Here is a 23,043-nt window from a genome sequence, read left to right as displayed (position 1 = left end):
TTCTCATCATCACCACCACCTCCACATGGGGATTAAATCTCAGTGGAAAGAGCCCAGGCTTTGGTGTCAGAGGTCATGGGCTCAAATCCCGGCTCCACCAATTGTCAGCTGTATGACTTTGAGCAAGTCACTTAACCTCTCTGTGCCTCAGTTACCTCATCTTTAAAATGGAGATTAAGACTGTGAGCCCTCCGTGGGCTCACACCTTGTAACCTCCCCAGTGCTTAGAACAGTGCTTTGCACATAGTAAGCACTTAATAAATGCCATCATTATTATTACTATTATTACCCTCTCCCACTTGCCCCATGACCCCCATGTGGGACAGGGATTGTGCTCAATCTAAGCTTGTCTATTCCCCAGCACTTAGAACAGAGCTTGACACATAGTAAGTGTTTAACAAATACCACAAAACAAACACCTGGAGAGTTTGGAATATTCTGGGAGGGAACTGTGAGCCCATTCTTGGGTACGGACCATCTCCGTATGCTGCCGACTTGTACTTCCCAAGCGTTTAGTACAGTGTTCTGTACAGAGTAAGCACTCAATAAATACGATTGAAGGAATGAATGAACTAGCCTCAAGTCACAAGTCTAGAACAAGAGTCGGATCTCCCTCACCCCTTCCCCACGCCCCTTGGACAGCAAACCTAGCCCACTAACTGGGGATGGAGGTGGAATTGAGCTCTAAAACAGAGTGAAAGGAAGTGAGTGAGTTGAAAACTAGGCATGCGTTGGGTGTAGAGTTGCTGCCTCCCATTCCTGAAGCCAATCAATCAATCAATCAGTGGTATTTCCTGAGTGCTTACTATGTTCAGAGCAGTGTACTAAGCACTTGCAAGTATAGAAAACAGAATTAGCCAGATACTTTTTTTCCCCCAGTTTTATTGCTTGAGCACTTACCGTGTGCCCATTATGAGTTTACAGTCTAGAGGTCCAGGCAGAAAAGATTCTCATGGATGTGGCATTCTATTTCTCTTCATGTAAGCAGTACCTTGGATTAAAAGGCTGCTATACTTGCTTATTTTGGTCATTTGCTTAATTTTGAGGTTCCTTTAGACTAAAGCCTAGTTCCAGATTTTTTCCAAATAAAGCGCTCAAGTAGCATGTGGCCTAGCAGTATGCTGCTTAGCGAGGCAGTGTGGCTCAGTGGAAGGAGCCCAGGCTTGGGAGCCAGAGGTCATGGGTTCTAAATCGGCTCCGCCACTTGTCAGCTGTGTGACTTTGGGCAAGTCACTTAACTCCTCTGTGCCTCAGTTACCTCATCTGTAAAATGGGGATTAAGACTGTGAGCCCCACATGGGCCAACCTGATCACCTTGTATCCCCCTCAGTGCTTAGAACAGTGCTTGGCCCATAGTAAGCGCTTAACAAATGCCATCATTATTATGTATGATGCCATTCACATCTTTAGTTCGGATTAGACATGCTGAACCTCAGGGATAGTAAATATTTCCTTGCAAACCTTATTTTAGCGTTTTCTGCTGTGATCTTCCCCATTTGTATTAGGAATTAAATCTCGACTTTGATTTCATCTTGTTTTAGAATCATCATCATCATCATCAATCGTATTTATTGAGCGCTTACTGTGTGCAGAGCACTGTACTAAGCGCTTGGGAAGTACAAGTTGGCAACATAAAGAGACAGTCCCTACCCAACAGTGGGCTCACAGTCTAAAAGGGGGAGACAGAGAACAAAACCAAGCATACTAACAAAATAAAATAAATAGAATAGATATGTACAAGTAAAATAAATAAATAAATAAATAAATAGACTAATAAATATGTACAAACATATATACATATATACAGGATATATACATATATACAGAATTTGATTCAGTCACAATCGTTGGCCACCCAGTTCTAACGGAAGGATTTTTCATTTCCTTATCTGCCTTGGCTGATAGCAGATCTTTGGTGGTTAGTAGTTGTTTTACCCATAATTGAGTGGCATACAGCAAAGCAACCCATGTTCTGATCAATTGAGGAAAAACTCACATTGAAGACCACAGCTGATTTACTTTCTTTGTCCAACATCAAAATTTTATGGATGATACTTTCTAATTATGTTTTAATAGGACACAGGATAAAAACACTCCAAACAAAAATCACTGCCACTAAATACTTTAACCTTCTGCCTTTCTTAAAACCAGAACTCTTTGAGCTAGATAAGAATGAATAGACCATACTTTTATCGGTGAAATCTTCAGGAAAATACAAAATTGTTATTAAGATAAATAGAATGAAAAGAACAAAATTGGACAATAATCAATCAGCTGAATGTACTGAGCACTCATTTTGCGTGGTGCACTGCACTAAACTCTTGGGCAAATCCACTATAACAGAATACCTCATCATCCCATTTTAGCTCTCAGTGATTAAGTGATCACTGTGATTAGCTCTCAAGAAAGGCAGTACCACTGTCCTATATTATGTGACTCTGGGCAAATTTCTTAACCTCTCTGAGCCTTAGTTTCTTCATCTGTAAAGATAGGGACAAATATATTTCCTCTCCCCACGTCTTAGGTTGTGAACCCTGGGTGGGATATGTATGGACTGTGGCTATCTAATTGTCTGTACCTACCCTAGCACTTGGCAGAGTGCTTTGGTACATAGGAAATGCCAAATAAATGCAATTGTATCATTATTATTATTACTAGTAATGATAATAATTTAACACTACTGTTGGCCAAAAGGGTCCCTCTTACTAAAACCTTGGGTCCCATGTGGGACAGGAACTGTGCCCAATATGATTAACTCCCCCTTTAGACACTAAACTCATCGTGGGCAGGGAATGTATCTGTCAATTCTGTTATACCGTCCCCTCCCAAAGGCTTAGTACAGTGCTCTGACCACAGTAAGTGCTCAATAAAAATGATTGAATGATCGATTGACTGATTAACCTGTATCTATCACAGTGCATAGCACAGTGCTGTTAACACTGTTAACAGCAGTTAACAAATACCATCATAAAAAGACTTAGACCTAACAGATGGTTAAAAGGAATGAGGGGAAGAGGATATAAATAGAAGGAAAGATCAGTCATAAACTGGAAATTTGGTCAGTAAGAATTAACTAAATGAGAGACTCATATTTTTAACATCTTTCTGTCCAAGATAATTATCACCAAACATGCTTTTATATCACTCACCTAGCTTCTATATAAAGAAAGTTGTTAATTTATTGTGTTAGCACCACCTAAACTGCCTCCTATTCCATCCAGATAGAATTGTTGAAAGAATCTTCCCTAGGGTCTCAACACTGTGAGCTCATTATGGGCAGGAATGTGTCTGTTTGTTGTCATATTGTGCTCTCCCATATGCTTAGTACAGTGTTTTGCACACAGTAAGCATTAATAAATACGATCGATTGATTGAAAGAATGAATGTACCTCAAAATACATAGTGAGGCCACACAAAACTGACTCCTCAATTGGTTCGTCTCCAAACAAGAGGAGATAACTGTGGATCCTTAATTCATTCATTCATTCAATCGTATTTATTGAGCGCTTACTGTGTGCAGAGCACTGTACTAAGCGCTTGGGAAGTACAAATTGGCAACATATAGAGATGGCCCCTACCCAACAATGGGCTCACAGTCTAGAAGGGGGGGACTACAGGTCTACAGGTAGAAATTATACAAGGATTTACCCGAAATTTGTAGAAACACTGCTAATTTTAGACTTTGGATGATATATCAGTCTTCCTGGAATTGTCAATAAGGTAACAAGGGCTCCTTGGGATTTATATAATGAGCTATGACAAATGCACAAACTGTCTTCGTGGTCCTTAAAAGCTGGGTCAATTCTGCTAGTTAGAAACACTATGAAAAGTATGAATTATTTACAGAGTAGAACTTATTTAGACTGCTTGGTTCCCTAGCTGGGAACAGATTTTTTTTAATATTTAGCACTTAGAATAGTACAAAACTTAGGTAGGGAGTAAAACCTGGAAAAAAAAAAAAAGATCTCCCTTAACAAATTTTGTGCTAATTTATGTTATTCCTGATATTGTTCTATTAACTTTTATTTTCATTTTTAATTGCTCCCAGATAATAATTCTTTAGATCATAATGAAAGTAATATATATAATGAAGCTAACAGTGGCCATTGTTGGCAACAAACTATTTTTTTTAGAGTAAGGAAGGTCCTAGGCCATGATCTTTCATTGTACCCTTTTCAAAATGACAGCAGTTCTGAATAGAGCAGAAAGAACCGTAACAGCTTGCACATTATTGATCTCATGATTTCCATCTTTGGTTATTAAAAATTTAATAATGAATGGTAAACAACCTTATAAAATGTTAAAAATTGCTTTAGATTGTCATATATTTAATGGAACTGGTTAAGTATGCAGTTAGTTAATTATTTTCTAAAATGCTTGAATTATTTAAAATGTATATAATTTAAGGTAGCAGACAGACGATAGCACATGCATTATTTGCTGTTGAATCAATCAAGCCACCTACCAATCAGTCACCATGCAGAGCATTGTACTAAGCTCTTCTGAGTTGAAAAGATCCATTTTGTAATTTTTCAATTTTATTTCTTTGTAGAGAAGCTTGGACTGAGAAAGTCCAGTCGAAAGAGGTTTTACCATTTATTTTAAAACTTTAACTTAGATAAAACTGAAAATGAAATGATTATTTTGCAACAGAGACACTTCGAAAATCAGACATAAAGGGAAAAGTAAATATCCTCCTAAACATGCTTTTCCAATGCCTGCTGTTCCATATGCCAAATGTAGACAAATTTCAGAAACATGGCTCTCAGGCTTTAAGTGATAAAATCAGATATAAACAACTCATATCTTTGAAAAACTGAAGCTCCTTAGTAATTCAAGCTGATTCACTGATACCGTCTTTTCTGAGTCAAACACTTAATTACAGGACAGGGCTTTGTAACCGTAACAGCAAGCGCTCAATAAATATAATTGATTGATTGAGTCAGAGTACGTTCTGTTCAGATTTGAGGGTTCCAGTAGTTTGGAGGTGAATCTGTTCACCCTCCCAATACCTTTCAACTTAATTGGCACTGATGATGAGGCAGTGAGATGCTGAAAAATATGTTGTTGTTTTTCAAAAGATGCATGACAAGCACAGAGCTTGTGTGGCAGTAAGAATCACAGCCACCCAGTAGTCACTCACAGCTATTACGAGCACAGAAGTCTTAATGCTGCTACTTTCAAGTGATGGCTTTTGGAAGAGTATTTCTTCCAACTGCATTAGATTCAACAGGTCCCTGGGGTGAACTGTGAGAAGAACAGCCATGTTGATAGTAGTCATTGAATATTGTGAATTGAATTCACAAGATTGAATGGGTTCAATTGAATGCACAGGTATTGAACTCAATATCCGCGCTTCCGCCTACATACACTGTGAGCTCCATTTTGAGTCCAACCTCTTTATTTTATATTGTTTCTGCCCCAGGGCTTAGCACAGTGCTTTGCACAAAATAAGTGCTTAATGAATACCACAATCATATCATTATTCTCATTGAAGTACAGAAAGCATAGTTTTGTGAATTTATAAGGAGGAATGTGAGAGTATATAAGGAATACAGAATTACCTTTTCAAAATCACCATTCTATTTAGCTGATTAGAATATTAAATTGTGATGGAAAAAGAAGGAGATCATTTGTTACCTTTGAGAGGGCAGTTATCGTGGAGTGAAAGGGATGAGAGCCAGATTGGAAGGGGTCAAGGAGAGAATTGGAGTACGGTAACTGGAGACTAAGCCTGGTGTGGGCAGGGATTGTCTCTATTGCTGAATTTGACTTTCCAAAAACTTAGAACGGTGTCTTGCACACAGTAAGCACTCAATAAATATGACTGAATGAATGAATGAATGAGACAGTGGCTATAAACAGCTCGCAAAAGGAGTTTGGAGACAAATGGAAGGAAGGAGATGGGATGATAACTGAAGGTAACTGTGGCATAAAGAGAGAGGGGTTTTTTTAGGATAGAGGAGACATGAGCATGTTTGAAAGCAGTGAGGAAAAGAGCCATTGGAGAGAAAACAGTTGAAGAGGATAGTAAGGAAGAAGGAGAAGATAGTAAGATAGTAGATAGTAGATAGTAGTAAGATAGAAGATAGTAAGGAGAAGAGACTGAACAAGTGCTTTGATAAGGTGGGAAGGTATGGGATGAGATGCACAGGTGGAGGAAGTGGATTTTCACAGATGGCGGAAGATGGTCTCTTTGAGATGCTGCTGGGAAAGATGGGAGAGTTGAAGAAGGAGCAGGAGGAGGGAGGACTGGAGAGGAGCAAGGAAGATTTTAGGAAGATCAGGCCTGATGGTTTCAATTTTCACAATAGAGTTGGTGGACAAGAGATGGGGGAGGTGGGAGATCAGGGGGTTTGAGGAGGGAGTTAAAAATAAAAAGTACAAAATGAGCAAGTGACACATTTCCTGCCCATGACGAGCTTGGGCTCTAATGACAGAGACAGAAAGATAAACAAAGTAATCCAAATAAATAATTGAATGCACAGTTGAATGGCATATATACAAACGTGCTGCAGATAGGTGGAAGTGTGTAAGGGCTGGCTATTGCTAGTGGGTTTCTGTGACTTAGGGTCCTGGGTGCTAATCATGAAAACCTTGTTGGAAGAGGTGGAAATTTAGGATGGGAATAGCTGTGGCCTGTTGTACTCAGGGAAGGTAAACATATTTTGCATTTTACTAAAAAAAAAAAAACACAAGGCAATTTAGAAAAGATCAGTACAGTGTGGTTTTAAATCTGTTTTTTGCCTTTATCAAAATATTTAACTCATTCTTGAATATGCTAGTCTACTGAATTCGAGATAATTCTGAAATATAAATAGACAGACTTGTATGGTCATTACCATCATCACTGTGGTGTTTGTTAAGTGTTACTGTGTACTAAGCACTGTACTAAAACCTGGGGTAGATGTGGTTTGGCTCACATGAGGCTCACTTGCCAAGTTAGAGAGAGCACAGGTATCTTATCCCCATTTTCCAGATGAGAAAATGGGCCACAGAAAAGTTAGGTGACCTGCCCTATGTCGCACAGAAGACAGAAAAATGGGCCACAGAAAAGTTAGGTGACTTGCCCTATGTCACACAGAAGACAGATGGCAAAGGCAGGATTAGAACCCAGCTCATCTGATCCCCAGGTCTGTGTTCTTTCCACTAAGCCACGCTCTAACCTAACATAATTCAAACATTTAGTGAGATGTTTTCAGAGCTTGTGTTATTAATTTAGATTCCATTTAAGTCACAGCTAATTTAGAAATAACTATTATTAGATTGTATTATGAAACGTTATCAATGGCTGCATACATATAACAATTTTATCCTCATCAACTAAAATACATAATGGAACAACTTGGCCTAGTGGAAAGAGCACGGGCCTGGGATCAGGGGACCTGGATTTCTAATCCCAACCCTGCCAGTTGCTTGCTTTGTGACCTTGGGCAAGTCACTTCGCTTCTCTGCACTTGCATGGGGCCCCCGAGAAGAAATGTTTCCAGCCATCGGGTTGGAGCTTGTTGAATTGACAGTAGTAGTAGAGCAGAGAAGCAGCGTGGCTTAGTTGAAAGAGCCCAGGCTTGGGAGTCAGAGGTCGTGGGTTCTAATCTCGGCTCTGCTACTTGTCAGCTGTGTGACCTTGGGCAGGCCACTAACTTCTCTGTGCCTCAGTGACCTCATCTGTCAAATGGGGATGAAGACTGTGAGTCCCACGTGGGACAACCTGATTACCTTGTATCTAACCCAGTGCTTGGCGCAGAGTAATCACTTAACAAATACCAACATAATTGTTTATTTAGTAGGCTAATTAGCAGTGGGCCACTACTAAAGTGACTCTTTCTCAGTTTCCAGGTTTACCCATGAAATGCTCACAGCCAAGGTTGAAGCTTGTCTGCCCAGGTGACAAAGCAAAACTGTAATGCAGAAGTGATGAAGCAGCAGTGGGGAGGGAATTAAGTTTGCTTCTTATGCAATTTCTGAGGTGTTCAAGGGAAGAGGAACAGTAATTCTGTAGACACCTTCCTTCTCTCACTCACCACCTTCTCTCTGTTATCTAGAGACTGTTGTGATTTCTTAAGCTAAGATTATCTATCCCTACTTTCTTTTATTGTTTCTTTATGAAAAATGTGTGTAACAATACCCCGAGAAAAGAATGCCCGCAAACCCCTTTAAAGTGAGTCTGTTCACAATGACTAAAATAATTTTAAAGAACTCTCCCCAAATCCATAGGGGAGGATGCAATTTTTTACACAGTAATAACAAAACATTTTTCCCACGGATAGTCAAATATTCCCTGTGTGGCTAGGGTAATTGAAAAACATTCCTTGCTTTTTTGTCCCACAGAGCAGGCTTGAGGGCAGCTTTCTCTTAATCGTGCCAAAAAATAGAGACATTTCAATGTTGCCTTCAGCTCTGTTGACTTGTGAACAAAGATGTAGAGTAGATGATTTATCTTCTCACTCCTTCCGCAGAACAGTTTTACCCATTTACATGTAGTGTTCAGAACTGTGAATGCTAGAATGGAAGATTTATTTGCAATACTGGAGACTCAGTATGGCCCAATGGATAAATCACCTGTTTGAGTGCAGAGACCTGGGTTCTAATCTCAGCTCTGCCAATTGACTGCTGTGTGATGTTGGGCAAACCACTTGACTTCTCTGTGCCTCGGTCGCCTAGACTGCAAAATGCGAATTCAGTTCTTGTTCTCCCTCCAATTTAGATTATGAACCTCATGGTGGACAGGGACTGTTACTGACCTTATATCTACCCCAGTGCTTAGAACAGTGCTTGGCACAGTGTAAGCACTTAACAAATAGCATTTTAAAAAGTGTTTCTTTCACAAGGCTTCTTTCCTATCTCCACGTCGCTGGAAATATGTTGTTGAAAATCTTATGGCCTAATCTTTCTGAACATGAACTCCACTCAACAGAAGGATAGAGTCTTGAGAGGTCTACACTGTAAGTGTGGTTAAACAATACAATGACAATTGGAAGCCTGCCATTTTTTCCTTATACTCTTTGATGTGAAAAAATGGGTCAAAATAAAATACAGACTCAGAAAGAGAAGTCATTTCTCAAAGTGGAAAGGGCAAATGCTTTCAATTGTTTTGGTGCTTTCTTGTAATGTTGGATAAAATAATATGTAGCTGTAGTTATAAGAGTTAATAGGAGAAAGGGTTATGTCATAAAAGTTAATTGGATAAAGCTTGTTGGAGGACATGATATTTCAGGAATGCTTTGTAGGAAGAACTATGGTTTGTTGGATTTGGGAGGGCCCCAGATTATCAATGATATTGAGCACTTACTGTGTGCAGAGTACTGTAGTAAATGCTTGGTAGAGTACAATATAACAGAGTTAGTAGACATGTTCCCTGCCCACACTGAATTTACAGTCTACAGGGGGAGACGGACATTGATAAAAATAAATAAATTACAGATATGTACATAACTACAATGGGGCTGAGGAAGGGTTAATAAAGGGTGCAAATGCAAATTAAAGGCAATGCAGAAGGGTATGGAAAAGAGGAAATGAAGCCTTACTTGGGGAAGGACTCTTGGAGGAGATGTGTTTTAAATAAGGCTTTGAAGGAGAGGAGAATGAGCTGTTGAATATGAAGAGAGAGGGACTGCCAGGCCAGAATGTGGGTGAGGGCTCAGTGGTGACATAGACGAGACCCAAGTAGGATGAGTAGTTTGGCATTCGAGCAGCCAAGTGTGTGGGCTGGGTTGTAGTTTGAAGTCAGTGAGGTAATTTAAGAGGGGGCAAGCTGACAGAGCGCTTTAAAGCCTATGGTAAGGAGTTTCTGCCTGACTCAGAGGTGGATAGGCAACCACTGGAAGTTCTTAATGAGTGGGGAAACATGGACTAAATAGTTTGGTAGAAAAATGATTCATGCCACACAGTGAAATGTGAACTGGAGTGGGTAGAGATAACAGGTAGGGTGGTCAGCAAGGAGGCGGATGCAGTAATCAAGATGGGATGGGATAAATGCTTGGAATAACAATGTAGCAGTGTGGCTGGAACAAAGGAGATACAGCTGGGAGAACAGCCTAGGCAAAACAGCCAAAGACAAAATGCAAGGTTACTTTGAAAATGTTAGTTTGAGATGAAAGAAGAGAGCAGGCTTGCAGAGTAGGAGGATAATGGATCCAATTCCTACCTGTAATTTTTTATCTATATTAATGTCTCCCCATCTCTAGACTGCCAGCTCATTGTGGGCAGGAAATGCATCTGATTATTGTCCTATTATACTCTTCCAAGTGCTTAGTAAAGCATTCTGCAAATAGTAAGCACTCAATAAATATGATCGAATGAATGAATGATTATGACATGTATTAAGCAAACAATCAATCAGTGGTAATTACCGAACACTAACTGTGTTCACAGCACTGTGCTAAGTGCTCAGGAGTGGGCTGTACGGCAGAGTTGATAGACCTGATCCCTCTCCCAAGTGTTTAGTACAGTGTTCTGCACACAGTAAGTGGTCAATAAATACGATTGACTGACCAATTGACTGACTACAAGTGCTCTAGGCTGTAAGTTCCTTCTCTACCAAGTCTATTATATTTCACTCTCTCAAATGCATGAGCGTTCAATAAATGCCTTTGATGGATTGACTGAAAGTGCTTAAGTGAGGCAGAATGTATTTACTATGTGCTGTGTCCCTGGAGTAGAGGCAAGGCTATTCATTCACTCATATTTATTGAGCGCTTACTGTGTGCAGAGCACTGTACTAAGCGCTTGGGAAGTACAAGTTTGCAACATATAGAGACGGTCCCTACCCAACAGTGGGCTCACAGTCTAGAAGGGGGAGACAGAGAACAAAACAAAACATATTAACAAAATAAAATAAATAGAATAAATATGTACAAATAAAATAAATAAACAAATAGAGTAATAAATACGTACAAACATATATACATATATACAGGTGCTGTGGGGAGGGGAAGGAAGTAAAGGCTATGAGATGAGACACTGTTTCTGTTCCCTACAGGGATCACAAACTTGCTTATCCCTATTTTACAGATGAGGAAAAATTCCCAGAGAGATCAGTCAGGAAACAGGTTCACATCCTAACTTTGCCACGAGCCTGTTGTGACACCTTCAGCAGGTCACCTAAACTTTCTGGGCCTCAGTTTTTTCATTCGTAAAATGAAGATAAGATTGTCAGCCTTGTGTAATTTAAGCGCCTAGTATAGTGTTCTCTACAGACTAAGCATTCTGACTGATTCGGACTAAGTCCAAGCTTCTTGCATATATCCCAAAGGCTTGACACTTCATTCAGTTGGGGTTATTGAGCATTTACTGTGTGCAGAGCACTGTACTAAGGACATGGGAGAGGACAATGCAACAATAAACAGACAAATTTTTGGCCCACAGCAAGCTTACAATATAGAGGGGGAGACAGACTTTAATATAAATAAATTACAGATATATGCAAAGGTGCTGTGGGGCTGGGAAGTGGGGAAGAACAAAGGGATCAAGTCGGAGTGATGCAGAAGGAAGCGGGAGAAGAGAAAAGGGGGCTTAGTTTGGAAAAGTCCTCCCAGAGGAGATGTGTCTTAAATGCTTTAGTAATGCCATAATAAGAACAACCATTGTCATTTTGTTATTATTGCCCTTTAGAAATCATTAATATCATCAGAGGGACTTACACATAAAATGATCTTGCAGCGAGTTTGCTTGCTCCTGAAATAACTGCAGATCGAGGACAAAGTTAATCTGTCTACTTCCTAAAGAAAAAGATTTAGAGACTTATTGCCTATCCTCATCAAACTAAAATATGTTGCCATCATCAGGATGTATTGAGCATTCATAAGAAATATAGATTTCAGTAGTGTCTGGAAGCAGTAGTTTGTATTTGAAATACTGTAGCTGATTTTCTTTTACAATGCTGAACTCTACATTATGCTTTGCATTCTCTAAAATGATTTATGAATACTCATTACATATGAGTGATAACTTGGAAAATCACACTAGATCCATCTCATAGGGTAGACATTGTTTCCATCGTATTCCTCAAAAGGAAAATTCAAAGTGCAAACCTTCCTCCATTAATTATGCAAATTGTATAATTTGCAAATTGTATTATTTTTCATCTGTTTCTTGTTTCCCGTTTTGGGCCTATCCCAAGTAGTTGATCTCTGCGTCGTTGTTGTTTCTTGTGGAATAAGGACATATAGTTTATCTCCCACCTTCCATTTCATCAGAATGGCATGCTTAAATGTAGATGTTTCATTAAATTCTATCATTCCAGCATGATTCTTATCCATTTATTTTTTCTTTATGTTTCCTACTGAAAAGTTAAACTGCTTCAGTGTATCAGCATTTTAGTCATGGTAGGTTTCATTTTCCAATTGCATACGCTTTAATCTTCATTATTCATTCCATAAAATGTTTTTTAAGAACTTTCATTTAGTTCTGCTTCCCTTCTATAACGATTTTGCTGGCCTCTCAGTCAATCAAAAGTATTTATTTAAGCATTTACTGTTTCCAGGGGAGACATGATCTCTTCCCTGAAGTATTTTACGGGGTCAATGGGCAAGGCAGGCACAGAATCAGATAGCAATGGGAGAGAGAGAGAGAGAGCAGGAATGGCTAGATGAGAAATAGGTGAACAGAAGTACAACAAATACATAGCAACAGAAAGCTCACTGTGGGCAGGGAATGTGTCTGTCATATTGTTATTTTGTACTGTCTCAAGTGCCTAATGCAGTGCTCTGAACAGTGTTAGCAATCAATAACTACAATCGACTAAGAAAAACAAAACGAAAAACACACGAGTAAAAAGGAAATGCAAATTGGAATGGGGAGAGAAACGAAACAGAAAAAAAAAATCAAAATAGAAAGGGAGATTAGGACTGCTTCCTGATGATGTCCAGTGTCACCAGAGAAAATTTAAATAGGTTTAAAAAGTGTATATCATGTGTAAAATGATGACCAGAAAGAGGGTAAAGGGTGGAGATGGAATTGTCCATGACTAAAACTGGGCTACTTTCTGCATTAAGTTATTCTAGAAAATGACCCAGCCGAAGCTGAATATCTGAGGGAAAAAAGTCTATGATTAGATAAAAATATTTTTTACATAGATGTTTTTATGCTAAAGACATGTTTTTGGCCCTACTCAATTTCTGAAAGAAAGGCTATGTTAATATATTAAACAGGCTGTTTCTCTCTCTCTCTCTCTCTCTCTCTCTCTCTCTCTCGTGACCTAATACTTAATTTGTGATTGCCATTTCTTCTACTAAGCACTTAACTTTCTCTCTCAGGCTTAATGGTGGTAGCTCATACCAGTGCAATTCAGTTCACTCTTTGTTTTCTACTCACCTCCCATAATCATCAGGGAAAAATTTCTACCTAGTGCAAGAAGCACAGTTCCTAGGAGCCTGAGGACCTGGAATCTAATCCCTGGTCTACCATTTGCCTGCTCTGTGACCTTGGGCCAATCAACTAATTTCCCTGGATTTCAGTTTCTTAATCTGAAAAATGGGGAATAAAATACCTATTTTCCATCCTTGTTACCCTGTGAACCCCATGTTCAGGGTCTGTTTGACTGACTTGATTGTCTTAAGCATAAACTAACTACTTAAACTACTAGAGTTACTATAGTAAATCCTATTAAACTGACAGTTTTTTTTCCAAACACTATTCTTATAATAATAATAATAATTCATTCGTTCATTCATTGTATTTATTGAGCGCCTACTGTGTGCACAGCACTGTACTAAGCACTTGGGAAGTACAAGTTGGCAACATATAGAGACTGTCCCTACCCAACAATGGGCTCACAGTCTAGAAGGGGGAGACAGACAACAAAACAAAACGTGGTCAGGTGTCAAGTCATCAGAATAAATAGAAGTACAGCTAGATGATGATAATGATGGTATTTGTTAAGCGCTTACTATGTGCAAAGCACTGTTCTAAGCATGGCGGGGGGATACAGAGTGATCAGGTTGCCCCACATGGAGCTCACAGTCTTAATTCTCATTTTACAGATGAGGGAACCGAGGCACAGAGAAGTTAATTTGAGTTAAGAAGTTAAGTTGAGAAGCAGCGTGGTCAGTGGAAAGAATCCAGGCTTGAGAGTCAGATGTCATGGGTTCTAATCCCGGCTCTGCCACATGTCTGCTGTGTGATTTTCGGCAAGTCACTTCACTTCTCTGTGCCTCAGTTCCCTCATCTGTAAAATGGGGATTAAAACTGTGAGCTCCACGTGGAACAACCTGATTACCTTGCATCTCCCCCAGCACTTAGAACAGCGCTCAGCACATAGTAAGCACTTGACAAATGCCATCATTTATTATTATTAAGTGACTTGCCCAAAGTCACACAGCTGTGTTTGCAAATGAAAACCTTCCAAATACATCTGTGGAGATTGTCAAGTTGATGTCCCACTTTGGCGAATGTCCACTTGGGATACTAGTGAACAAGTGAATTTTTGTGTACTACTTTTTTGGTTTTATACAACTTTCTCTTTGAATTTTGAGATAAATATTTCTCTTTTGCTGCCAGCCCCCTGATTAAATGTGAAATTTGACCAGATAGCTATCTATTTTTCTCATCTCACGGGTTTACAAAATGGGACTCTTTCACACTCCCAGTGAAAACATAGGTTGATGTCATATAATCCTCCTGATGCCAGCCATCAGAACTGTCAGCCTCAACTTTCAAGTGTTAATGGATTATTATTTCCTTGATTTAGTGCAGAACATTCATTAAAATAATCTAAGCTATGTTATGAGGTCAGGATGTTAGGATAATGTATTACCTTCAATTTCTTGTGATTATTTTCTACTTTATTCTTTTAAGTTTGGAGAGTGTGGTCACTTCCGTATTGCCAAACTGTTCATAAGAGAAGAGATTAAAAGTGAGGTTCACATCCAATGGACATTTTAATACACAGGCTGGATCATCTAGTTTTCCTCACCTATTTCAAACCAGCTTGCTAAAAACAATGTATTCGTATTTGGAAAGCATTTCAATTTAAATTGGTTTTAGATTATTTTCATTCAATCCAGCTATATCATTACCGCCCTGTATTCAAGTGATTCATGTTTTAATGAATTTGTTCTAAATTGTCACCTTAGCTGGAGTTAATTAGCGTTGAATTTGGAGGATCCAAAATTGCCTGATTTATTTAATGATCAAAAATATTAGCCACAGGCTCTCAGAAACATAAGATTAAGATATAAAGAGAGGGGTTCAATCCTCCCCTTTTCCCTCTTCCACTAGATATCTGACATAATGAAATTAAGCTAGGGAAGTGACTCAAACTGAGATTCCACTTGTCTGACTCTATTAGTAGATGGCTTCTTTTTTTTACATTGCCTGAAAAAGTATTAGAGGAGAACTATACATCTAGAAATAATGACTTCTAAGACTACCCCGTATCTTTGACTGGACTATCCAGCTTTACAGTGTACATATTCAGGATCTGAAAGCAGAAGGTGCACTTTAAAGCAGTGTGGCTCAGTGGAAAGAGCACAGGCCTGGGAGTTAGAGGTCATGGGTTCTAAACCCGGCTCCGCCACCTGTCAGCTGTGTGACTTTGGGCAAGTCACAACTTCTATGTGTCTGAGTTACCTCATCTTTAAAATGGGGATTAAGACTGTAAGCCCCACGTGGGACAATCTGATCACTTTATAACCCCCCCAGTGCTTAGAACAGTGCTTCACACAAAGTAAGAGCTTAACAAATACCATCATTATTATCCAGCACTTAGAACAGTGCTTGGCACATAGTAAGTTCATTCATTCACTCAATTGTATTTATTGAGCGCTTACCGTGTGCAGTAACTGCTTAACAAATACCATCATCATCATAAATCAAAATTACAGATGGCAAATTATAGCATTAGTTTGCCCATAATGATGAAAGTTTGCATCAGTTTCATCCAGGTGGGGAGATTAGTTTGAATTCGATCTGTTTTAACACTCTTTCTGACGGGGTAATAGGGGAAGAACAGTTGGCTGAAATCATTAAAATGCAATTTGGGGGTGGAGCTTCGAAAAGGAATGTGTTGATTGTTTTTCTGGTATAGGTTTCATGAGTAGGTCTTGCCCTCCTGTGTATTTTACGTTCCTTATATGCAGTGATCACATCTACCCCCTCCATAATATTGCACTTTTTTAAGTGCTTAGTACACTGCTCAGCTCACAAGTGGTTAATTGATTGATTGATATTAAATTTACATACATAGATTATAAGTAGCGTGTCCTTGTGGATAGAGTTTGGGCCCGGAAGTCTGAAGGACCTGGGTTCTAATTCCAGCTCTGCCACTTGTCTGCTGTGTGACCTTGTCCAAATCGCTTCACTTCTCTGTGCCTCAGTTACCTCATCTGTAATATGGGGATTAAGACTGTAAATCTCATGTGGGACAAGGAGTGTGTTTAACCCGATTTACTTGTACTCACCCCAGATCTTAGTACAGTGCCTGGAATATAACAAGCGCTTAACAAATACCAGAATTATTATAATTATTTTTTATTGTATTGTATCCAACATAATTGTGGCATAGGTGATATCAGTTTTTACTATTATGGCAGAGTCTTCAAGCTGGATGCAACCCTCTACATCATTTGCAAAGGAATTTGCGAAGAAAAGAGCAACTTTCAGTAACGATTGATCTGGATTTTCTAGGTGTTTCTTGATTCCGATAGTTTTACCACCCCTTGATTTTTTTTTTGTAATATTGTATTTAATTCGCTCACCTTGTCCTAAAAAAGGATTAGTTTCACAGCTTACCAGCAGCATCCCCTGTTTTTCAACATTTGTGAAAATCAGGTTGAGATCATTTTCTCTGACTCTCAGGATATCATGACAGAGATTTGATGTAGAGGTGAAGGGAAAAGGGAGCCCAGAGCCCAACCAACACAACGAGGTTGGTTCTTAAATTTATCCTAAATTAATTGTAAAGAGGACTGTGGCTAAATGAACCCCACAGTACAGTGCTTCACTATCAATGACATTTTCAAAGACTGCAACCCACTTACATACTGGGATATGCCTGCGCCTTTAAGCGTTTAGCATGGACACAATCAGGAAAGGTGGGTTTTCAGGGCGGCCTTGAAGATGGGTAAATGTGGTCTAATTTTGTGATGTCAAATGTATAGCAATCATGGTACTAAGCATATGACTGAGAACTATTTCAACAGATCAGAGCTATATTTTTTTAACTCTCCCATTAGGTGATAAAGCTTGCCTTTGAAGAGTTTGAACTTGAAAGAGGATATGACACATTAACTGTTGGAGATGCTGGGAAAGTAGGTGATACTCGAACAGTCTTATATGTGTGAGTATATCCTTAAGAATTTTCTAATTCAAAACAGTGTTTTGTAGATGCATCTAAACTGCTTAATAATTACCATTATTATTGCTCCTAATTCAACCGGTATCTAGAATTGTCAGGACAATTGAAGTCAGACTTCAAATGAAACAGCAGAATGAGTAAATACAATACACAGAATTCATGCCAATATTTGGAAATTCCCTAGACAGTGTTTACACAATAGACATTTAATTTCATTGTGCTCGAAAAATGCATCTATTTAAAACGTAAACTTGGTTGTTGGGTTTTTTTTTTAATTAGCAAAATGACTACTCCATAAACCATAATATTTAGTGGGCTACACCATGACTTTACAATAACTAAAATTGTAATAGCCAAAAGTCAAAGTGATTTTGTTCCCCAAACTAGCACTGAATTGAAATTAATGAATTTCAGAGGAGTAAATGAGATTTGAGCAATGCCTTAAAGGTTCTGTATGATTCTCAAAGGAGTGATAACATATTCAGTGACACCCTTTTAAGCAGGCTGAATTGATAGACTCACTAGAAGGCTGAAAAATACTGCAAAATTTTGGTATGCTAAAGAAGTACATTCAACAAGCCTAGGACCTGAGGGTCCAAATCTCCATGAAGGATTATACCAAAAGCGTCTCAGTTGGGAACTCAAATCAAATAGTTCCTCGCAGCGATGGTAGTTTGAATCATTTTGAATTAAAATGAACCAGCCAAATGGTTGAATGTTTTTGCGGAATTTATCCAGGGCTTTTGACTTTTCAGGGTCTCTATTCCTCAGCTCCCTGTCGGCATCATGCCTTATAGATTTCCTTTCCCAAATAAATGCCAGTATTCTCTCCCCTGAAAATAGATGGGTTCAAGCATAGTATACTGGATAGAGCACGGGCCTGGGAATAAGAAAGTCCTGGATTCTAATCCCAGCTCCACCACTGGTCTGCGGTGTGACCTTGGGCAAGTCATTTCACTTATCTGGGCCTCAGTTACATCATCTGTAAAATGGGGATTGAGCTTGCATGTGGGGCAGGGACTGTATCCAACCCCATTTACCCCATCTACCCCAGTGCTTAGTACAGTGCCTGGCACATAGTAAGTGCTTAGCAGATACCACAATCATTGTTATTATTATTAATGCAGGAAAGATAGAAATGGGGCCCTGATACCCCTCCATTCATTCATTCAATTGTATTTATTGAGCACTTACTGTGTGCAGAGCACTGTACTAAGCGCTTGAGAAGTACAAGTCAGCAACATATATATGGTATATATGTAGCAGAAAAAATAAAGCTGGGCCTTGGCTTAGACCTGGGGATAGTGACAGAGATAAGGACAAAGTTAGCTTTAGGGAAAGAGCACTTCAGGTGATCTTTATTTCAGAGGATCTGACTAAATTAAGTTGTCCATTCCTCTGCTACAAGGCCTGCATGTTCACAAGTCACTTGGAGCCACAGACCTGACCCTGGAATAAAGCTAATGATAATAATTTATTCTTCTTATTATTATTATGGAATTTATTAAGTGCTTACTATGTGTCAAGCACTGTTCTAAGCAGAAATACATCCAAAATTATTAGGTTGGACAAGGCAGATCCCCCAGGCTTCCTTTATACCCCACCTCTAACTTCTTTTCCCACCCCAAAATCTTGCATTCCAGGGTTGCTGAGGAGATGGTACCTTAGGATGCATATTCTCCAGGTTTCAGGAAAAGCCAGATGAGAAGCATAAGGCAACTTGGTGCCCAGAGACTTGACATGGAAAAAAACTAGGGCAACAGAACTTAGTGGAAAGAAGAGCTCAAGAGCAGGCCATGGAAACAGCATCATTATTCATTCATTCAGTCTTATTTATTGAGTGTTTACTGTGTGCAGAGCACTGTACTAAGTGCTTGGAAGGTACAATTCAGAAACAAATAAAGACAATCCCTACCCAGCAATGGGCTCCCAGTCTACAAGTGGGGAGACAGACAACAAAACAAAACAAGTATACAGGCATCAATAGCATCAATATAAATAAATAGAATTATAGATCTATACACATCATGATTAAAATGACTAGAATAATAAATACGTACAAATATACACAAGTGCCGTGGGGTGCGGAGGGGGGTAGAGCAGAGGGAGGGAGTTGGGACAATGAGGAGGGGAGGAGGAGCAGAGGAAAAGGCAAGTTCAGTCTGGGAAGGCCTCCTGGAGGAGGTGAGTGTTCAGTAGGGCTTTGAAAGGGGGGAAGTGTGCTCATTTGGCAGCTGAGAGGAGGGAGGGCATTCCAGGCCAGAGGTAGGACATGGGCAGGGGGTCGACGGCGGGACAGGCGAGAACGAGGCCCGGTGAGGAGGTTAGCAGGGGCAGAGGAGCGGAAGGTGCGGGCTGGGCTGGAGAGGGAGAGAAAGGAGGTGAGGTAGGAGGGGGCGAGGGGATGGAGAGCTTTGAAGCCGAGAGTGAGGAGTTTTTGCTGGATAATGAAGTACTCATGGTTCATTGGTAAATAACATTAATAAAATGAATGTAATGTAATGAATAAAATTACATTAGCATGTTTTAATGCAGTAGTGATCTGCAATTCCAGTTATGAGAGGCAGAATAGCCTATCCAGATGAAAACGGGTTTGAAAGTCAGAGGACCTGGGTTCTAATCCCAGCAGTGATACTTATCTGCTATGTGATCTTGGGAAGTCACTCAACTCTTTGGTGAGTCAGTTCTCTCAACTGTAAAATGGAGATTCATTCATTCGTTCAATCGTATTTATTGAGCGCTTACTGTGTGCAGAGCACTGTACTAAGTGCTTGGGAAGTACAATTTGGCAACATATAGAGACGGTCCCTACCCAACAGTGGGCTCACAGTCTAGAAGGGGGAGACAGAGAACAAAACAAAACATATTAACAGAATAAAATAAATAGAATAAATATGTACAAGTAAAATAAATAGAGTAATAAATATGTACAAACATATGGACATATATACAGGTGCCGTGGGGAAGGGAAGGAGGTAAGGCGGGGGGATGGAGGGGGGAGAAGGGGGAGATCAAAACTATGATCCCCAAGCGGGACATGAACTTTGTCCAACCTGATTATCCTGTATCTAGTTGAGCACTACAAGGCCTGGTACAAAGTAAGCTCTTAATAAATCCATTAAGGCTGAAATGAACAAACATGGGACTCACAGTCTAGGTAGGAGGGAGTAGGATTTAATCCCCATTTTACAGATGAGGGAACTGAGTCACAGAGACGTTAAGTGACTTGCTCAAGGTTACACAGCAGACAAATGTCAGAACAGGGATTAGAATGAGGATCCACTGACTTTTAGGCCTTTGCTCTTTCCACGAGGATTTGTGGTCCTGAGAGATTATAGACTGTGCGGGGAATTTAGGCGACACAGAAGAAAGTGGGAGAAGAGAAAATGAGGGCTTAGTTGAGAAAGGCCTCTTGGAGGAGATGTGTTTGGAAGGTGGGGAGAGTGATCGTCTGTCAGATATGAAGAGGGAGGGAGTCCCAGGCCAGGGGAAGATTGTGGTCAAAAGTTGGTAGTGAAATAGACAAGAATGAAGTACAGTGACTAGTCTGGCATAGAGAAGTAAAGTGCGGTGCGGGTTTGTTGTGGAATATCAGGGCGATCAGGTAGAAAGGGGCAAGATGATTTAGTGCTTTAAAACCTATGGCAAGGAATTTCTGTTTGATGTACAGGTTCTTGAGGAGTAAGGAAGCATAGACTGCATGTTTTTGTAGAACATGATGCAGGCAGCTGAGTGAGGTATGTGGTAGAGCTGGGATTGACAGGGGATTAAAAAAGGCTTGTCTCTTTAAAGTTTTGAACCCACCCCCTTCCTGCGTCTCTGTTTTCTGCCACCCCTGTATTTCATCTTCAGTAACTTTTCAAACCCAATGCCCAACGACTCAAACTTGGAAAAAGTTATTTGAATCAATCAAAATTGAGGGAAAATGCCTGACAAATGACGAAAAGTAAACTTCATCTATAGTGATTTATTTTCATACGTGATGCACTTCATCTTGCCAGAAAGAACAACCCGCAAAGCGTAAATGATAAACTAAGATATGCAGATCTTTAATTCATTTTAATTTCATTCATTCATTCATTTTCTGCATTTTAATTCAATTCTTGAATTGGATTTAGCAACAATTTAAGTTCACAATCTATAATTGTTCTATTAAAGCGCTTAGTACAGTGCTCTGCACATAGTAAGCGCTCAATAAATACGATTGATTGATTGATTGATTAAAGTCCTTATTTGGTGTCCTGACTACCACTGCAAAAAGACTACTAACTCAAAAACTTTGCTTATTACTTAGTATTTAGGAGTACGGTCATTTAATTGCTCAGTGTAATGATATTTTGTTTAGATGCTCGAATAGATATGTCCTTCATTACCTTATCCAAGGAATTCCTTTATTTAACTCGAGGACTGCAGGTAAACTGGTAGTAGTGGACAATGTTATTCCAAATTTGATATGACGCTCGACTTAGAGAAATATAATAGATTGCATTTCTTTGTGATTTCATTACACTGAAGACTCCTTGCACAGAATTGTAAAATAAGCAGTGCTACTACTATCTCCATCATCATCAACAACATCATCGACAACATATACTAATTGCAAAGTACTGAGCTAATTGTACTTTTCTCAGGAGAGTACAACAAAACCAAATCATACACATTCACCACCCTTCTAGAGCTCTCAGTGCAATGCAAGAGGGCAGACAAAAGGTTTCTACAAATATTAAAACAGGAATAAGAACAAGGATATCCCAGGAAATCACGCAATCCATATTCAATTAATAATACTAATACTAATTATGGTATTTTTTAAGCACTTACTATGTACCAAGCACTGTTCTAAGTGCTGGGGTAGGTACAGAGAAGCAGCGCGGCTCAATGGAAAGAGCACGGACTTGGGAGTCAGAGGTCATGGGTTCAAATTCCGGCTCCGCCAAATGTCAGCTGTGTGACCTTGGACAAGTCACTTAACTTCTCTGTGCCTCAGTTACCTCATCTGTAAAATGGAGATTAAGACTGTGAGCCCGGCGTGGGACAACCTGATCACCTTGTATCCCGCCAGTGCTTAGAACAGTGCTTTGCACATAGTAAGTGCTTAACAAATGCCATCATTATTATTATAATTACAGGGTAATCAGGTTGTCCCACATGGGGCTCACAGTCTTAATCTCAATCCCCATTCTATAGATAAATAATAATAATAATGTCATTTATTAAGCACTTACTATGTGCAAAGCACTGTTTTAAGTGCTGGTGAGGTAACTAAGGCACAGGGAAGTTTAGTGATTTGCCCAAGGTCACACAGCAATCAATCAATCAATCAATCGTATTTATTGAGCGCTTACTGTGTGCAGAGCACTGTACTAAGTGCTTGGGAAGTACGAGTTTGCAACATGATTTACTGTTCAACTATGTCTCTAAAACATGGATAAACATGAACAGGAGTCCTTGTTTAAAAAGTAACGATACAGTTGCAATTTTTAAGGTCTTATCATAGCCTTGGAGCCATTTTTAATTGATATATGTTGTTAATTACGCTGTGTCTTTCAATGCAGATTGACTGGAACATATGTACCTGACCTTATTGTGAGTATGAGCAACCAGATGTGGCTTCATCTCCAATCAGATGACAGCATTGGCTCACCTGGCTTTAAAGCTGTTTACCAAGGTAAGGGCCAAAATGGATTTAAAAAGTGTGTGTTTGCATATAACACACTATTCTGTTACTATTCTATTTATTTTGTTAA

The 23,043-nt window shown here is 39.5% G+C and overlaps 1 protein-coding gene across 1 annotated transcript in view; it reads left to right on the top strand.

Annotated features, from left to right (window-relative positions):
• The window catches only part of CSMD1 (CUB and Sushi multiple domains 1), a 1,252,749-nt gene that overhangs the window by 851,398 nt on the left and 378,308 nt on the right, over positions 1–23,043 (top strand). The window contains exons 12-13 of the mRNA XM_038771657.1: positions 17,175–17,278; positions 22,852–22,964. Of these exons, the coding sequence (XP_038627585.1) occupies positions 17,175–17,278; positions 22,852–22,964 (217 nt within the window). The remainder of the gene's footprint in view (positions 1–17,174; positions 17,279–22,851; positions 22,965–23,043) is intronic.

The sequence above is a fragment of the Tachyglossus aculeatus genome, chromosome X1, assembly GCF_015852505.1.
Source record: "Tachyglossus aculeatus isolate mTacAcu1 chromosome X1, mTacAcu1.pri, whole genome shotgun sequence".
Taxonomy (NCBI): Eukaryota; Metazoa; Chordata; class Mammalia; order Monotremata; family Tachyglossidae; genus Tachyglossus; species Tachyglossus aculeatus.
The sequence above is the reverse complement of the archived record's forward strand: the minus strand, read 5'-3'. Positions and strand labels throughout refer to the sequence as shown.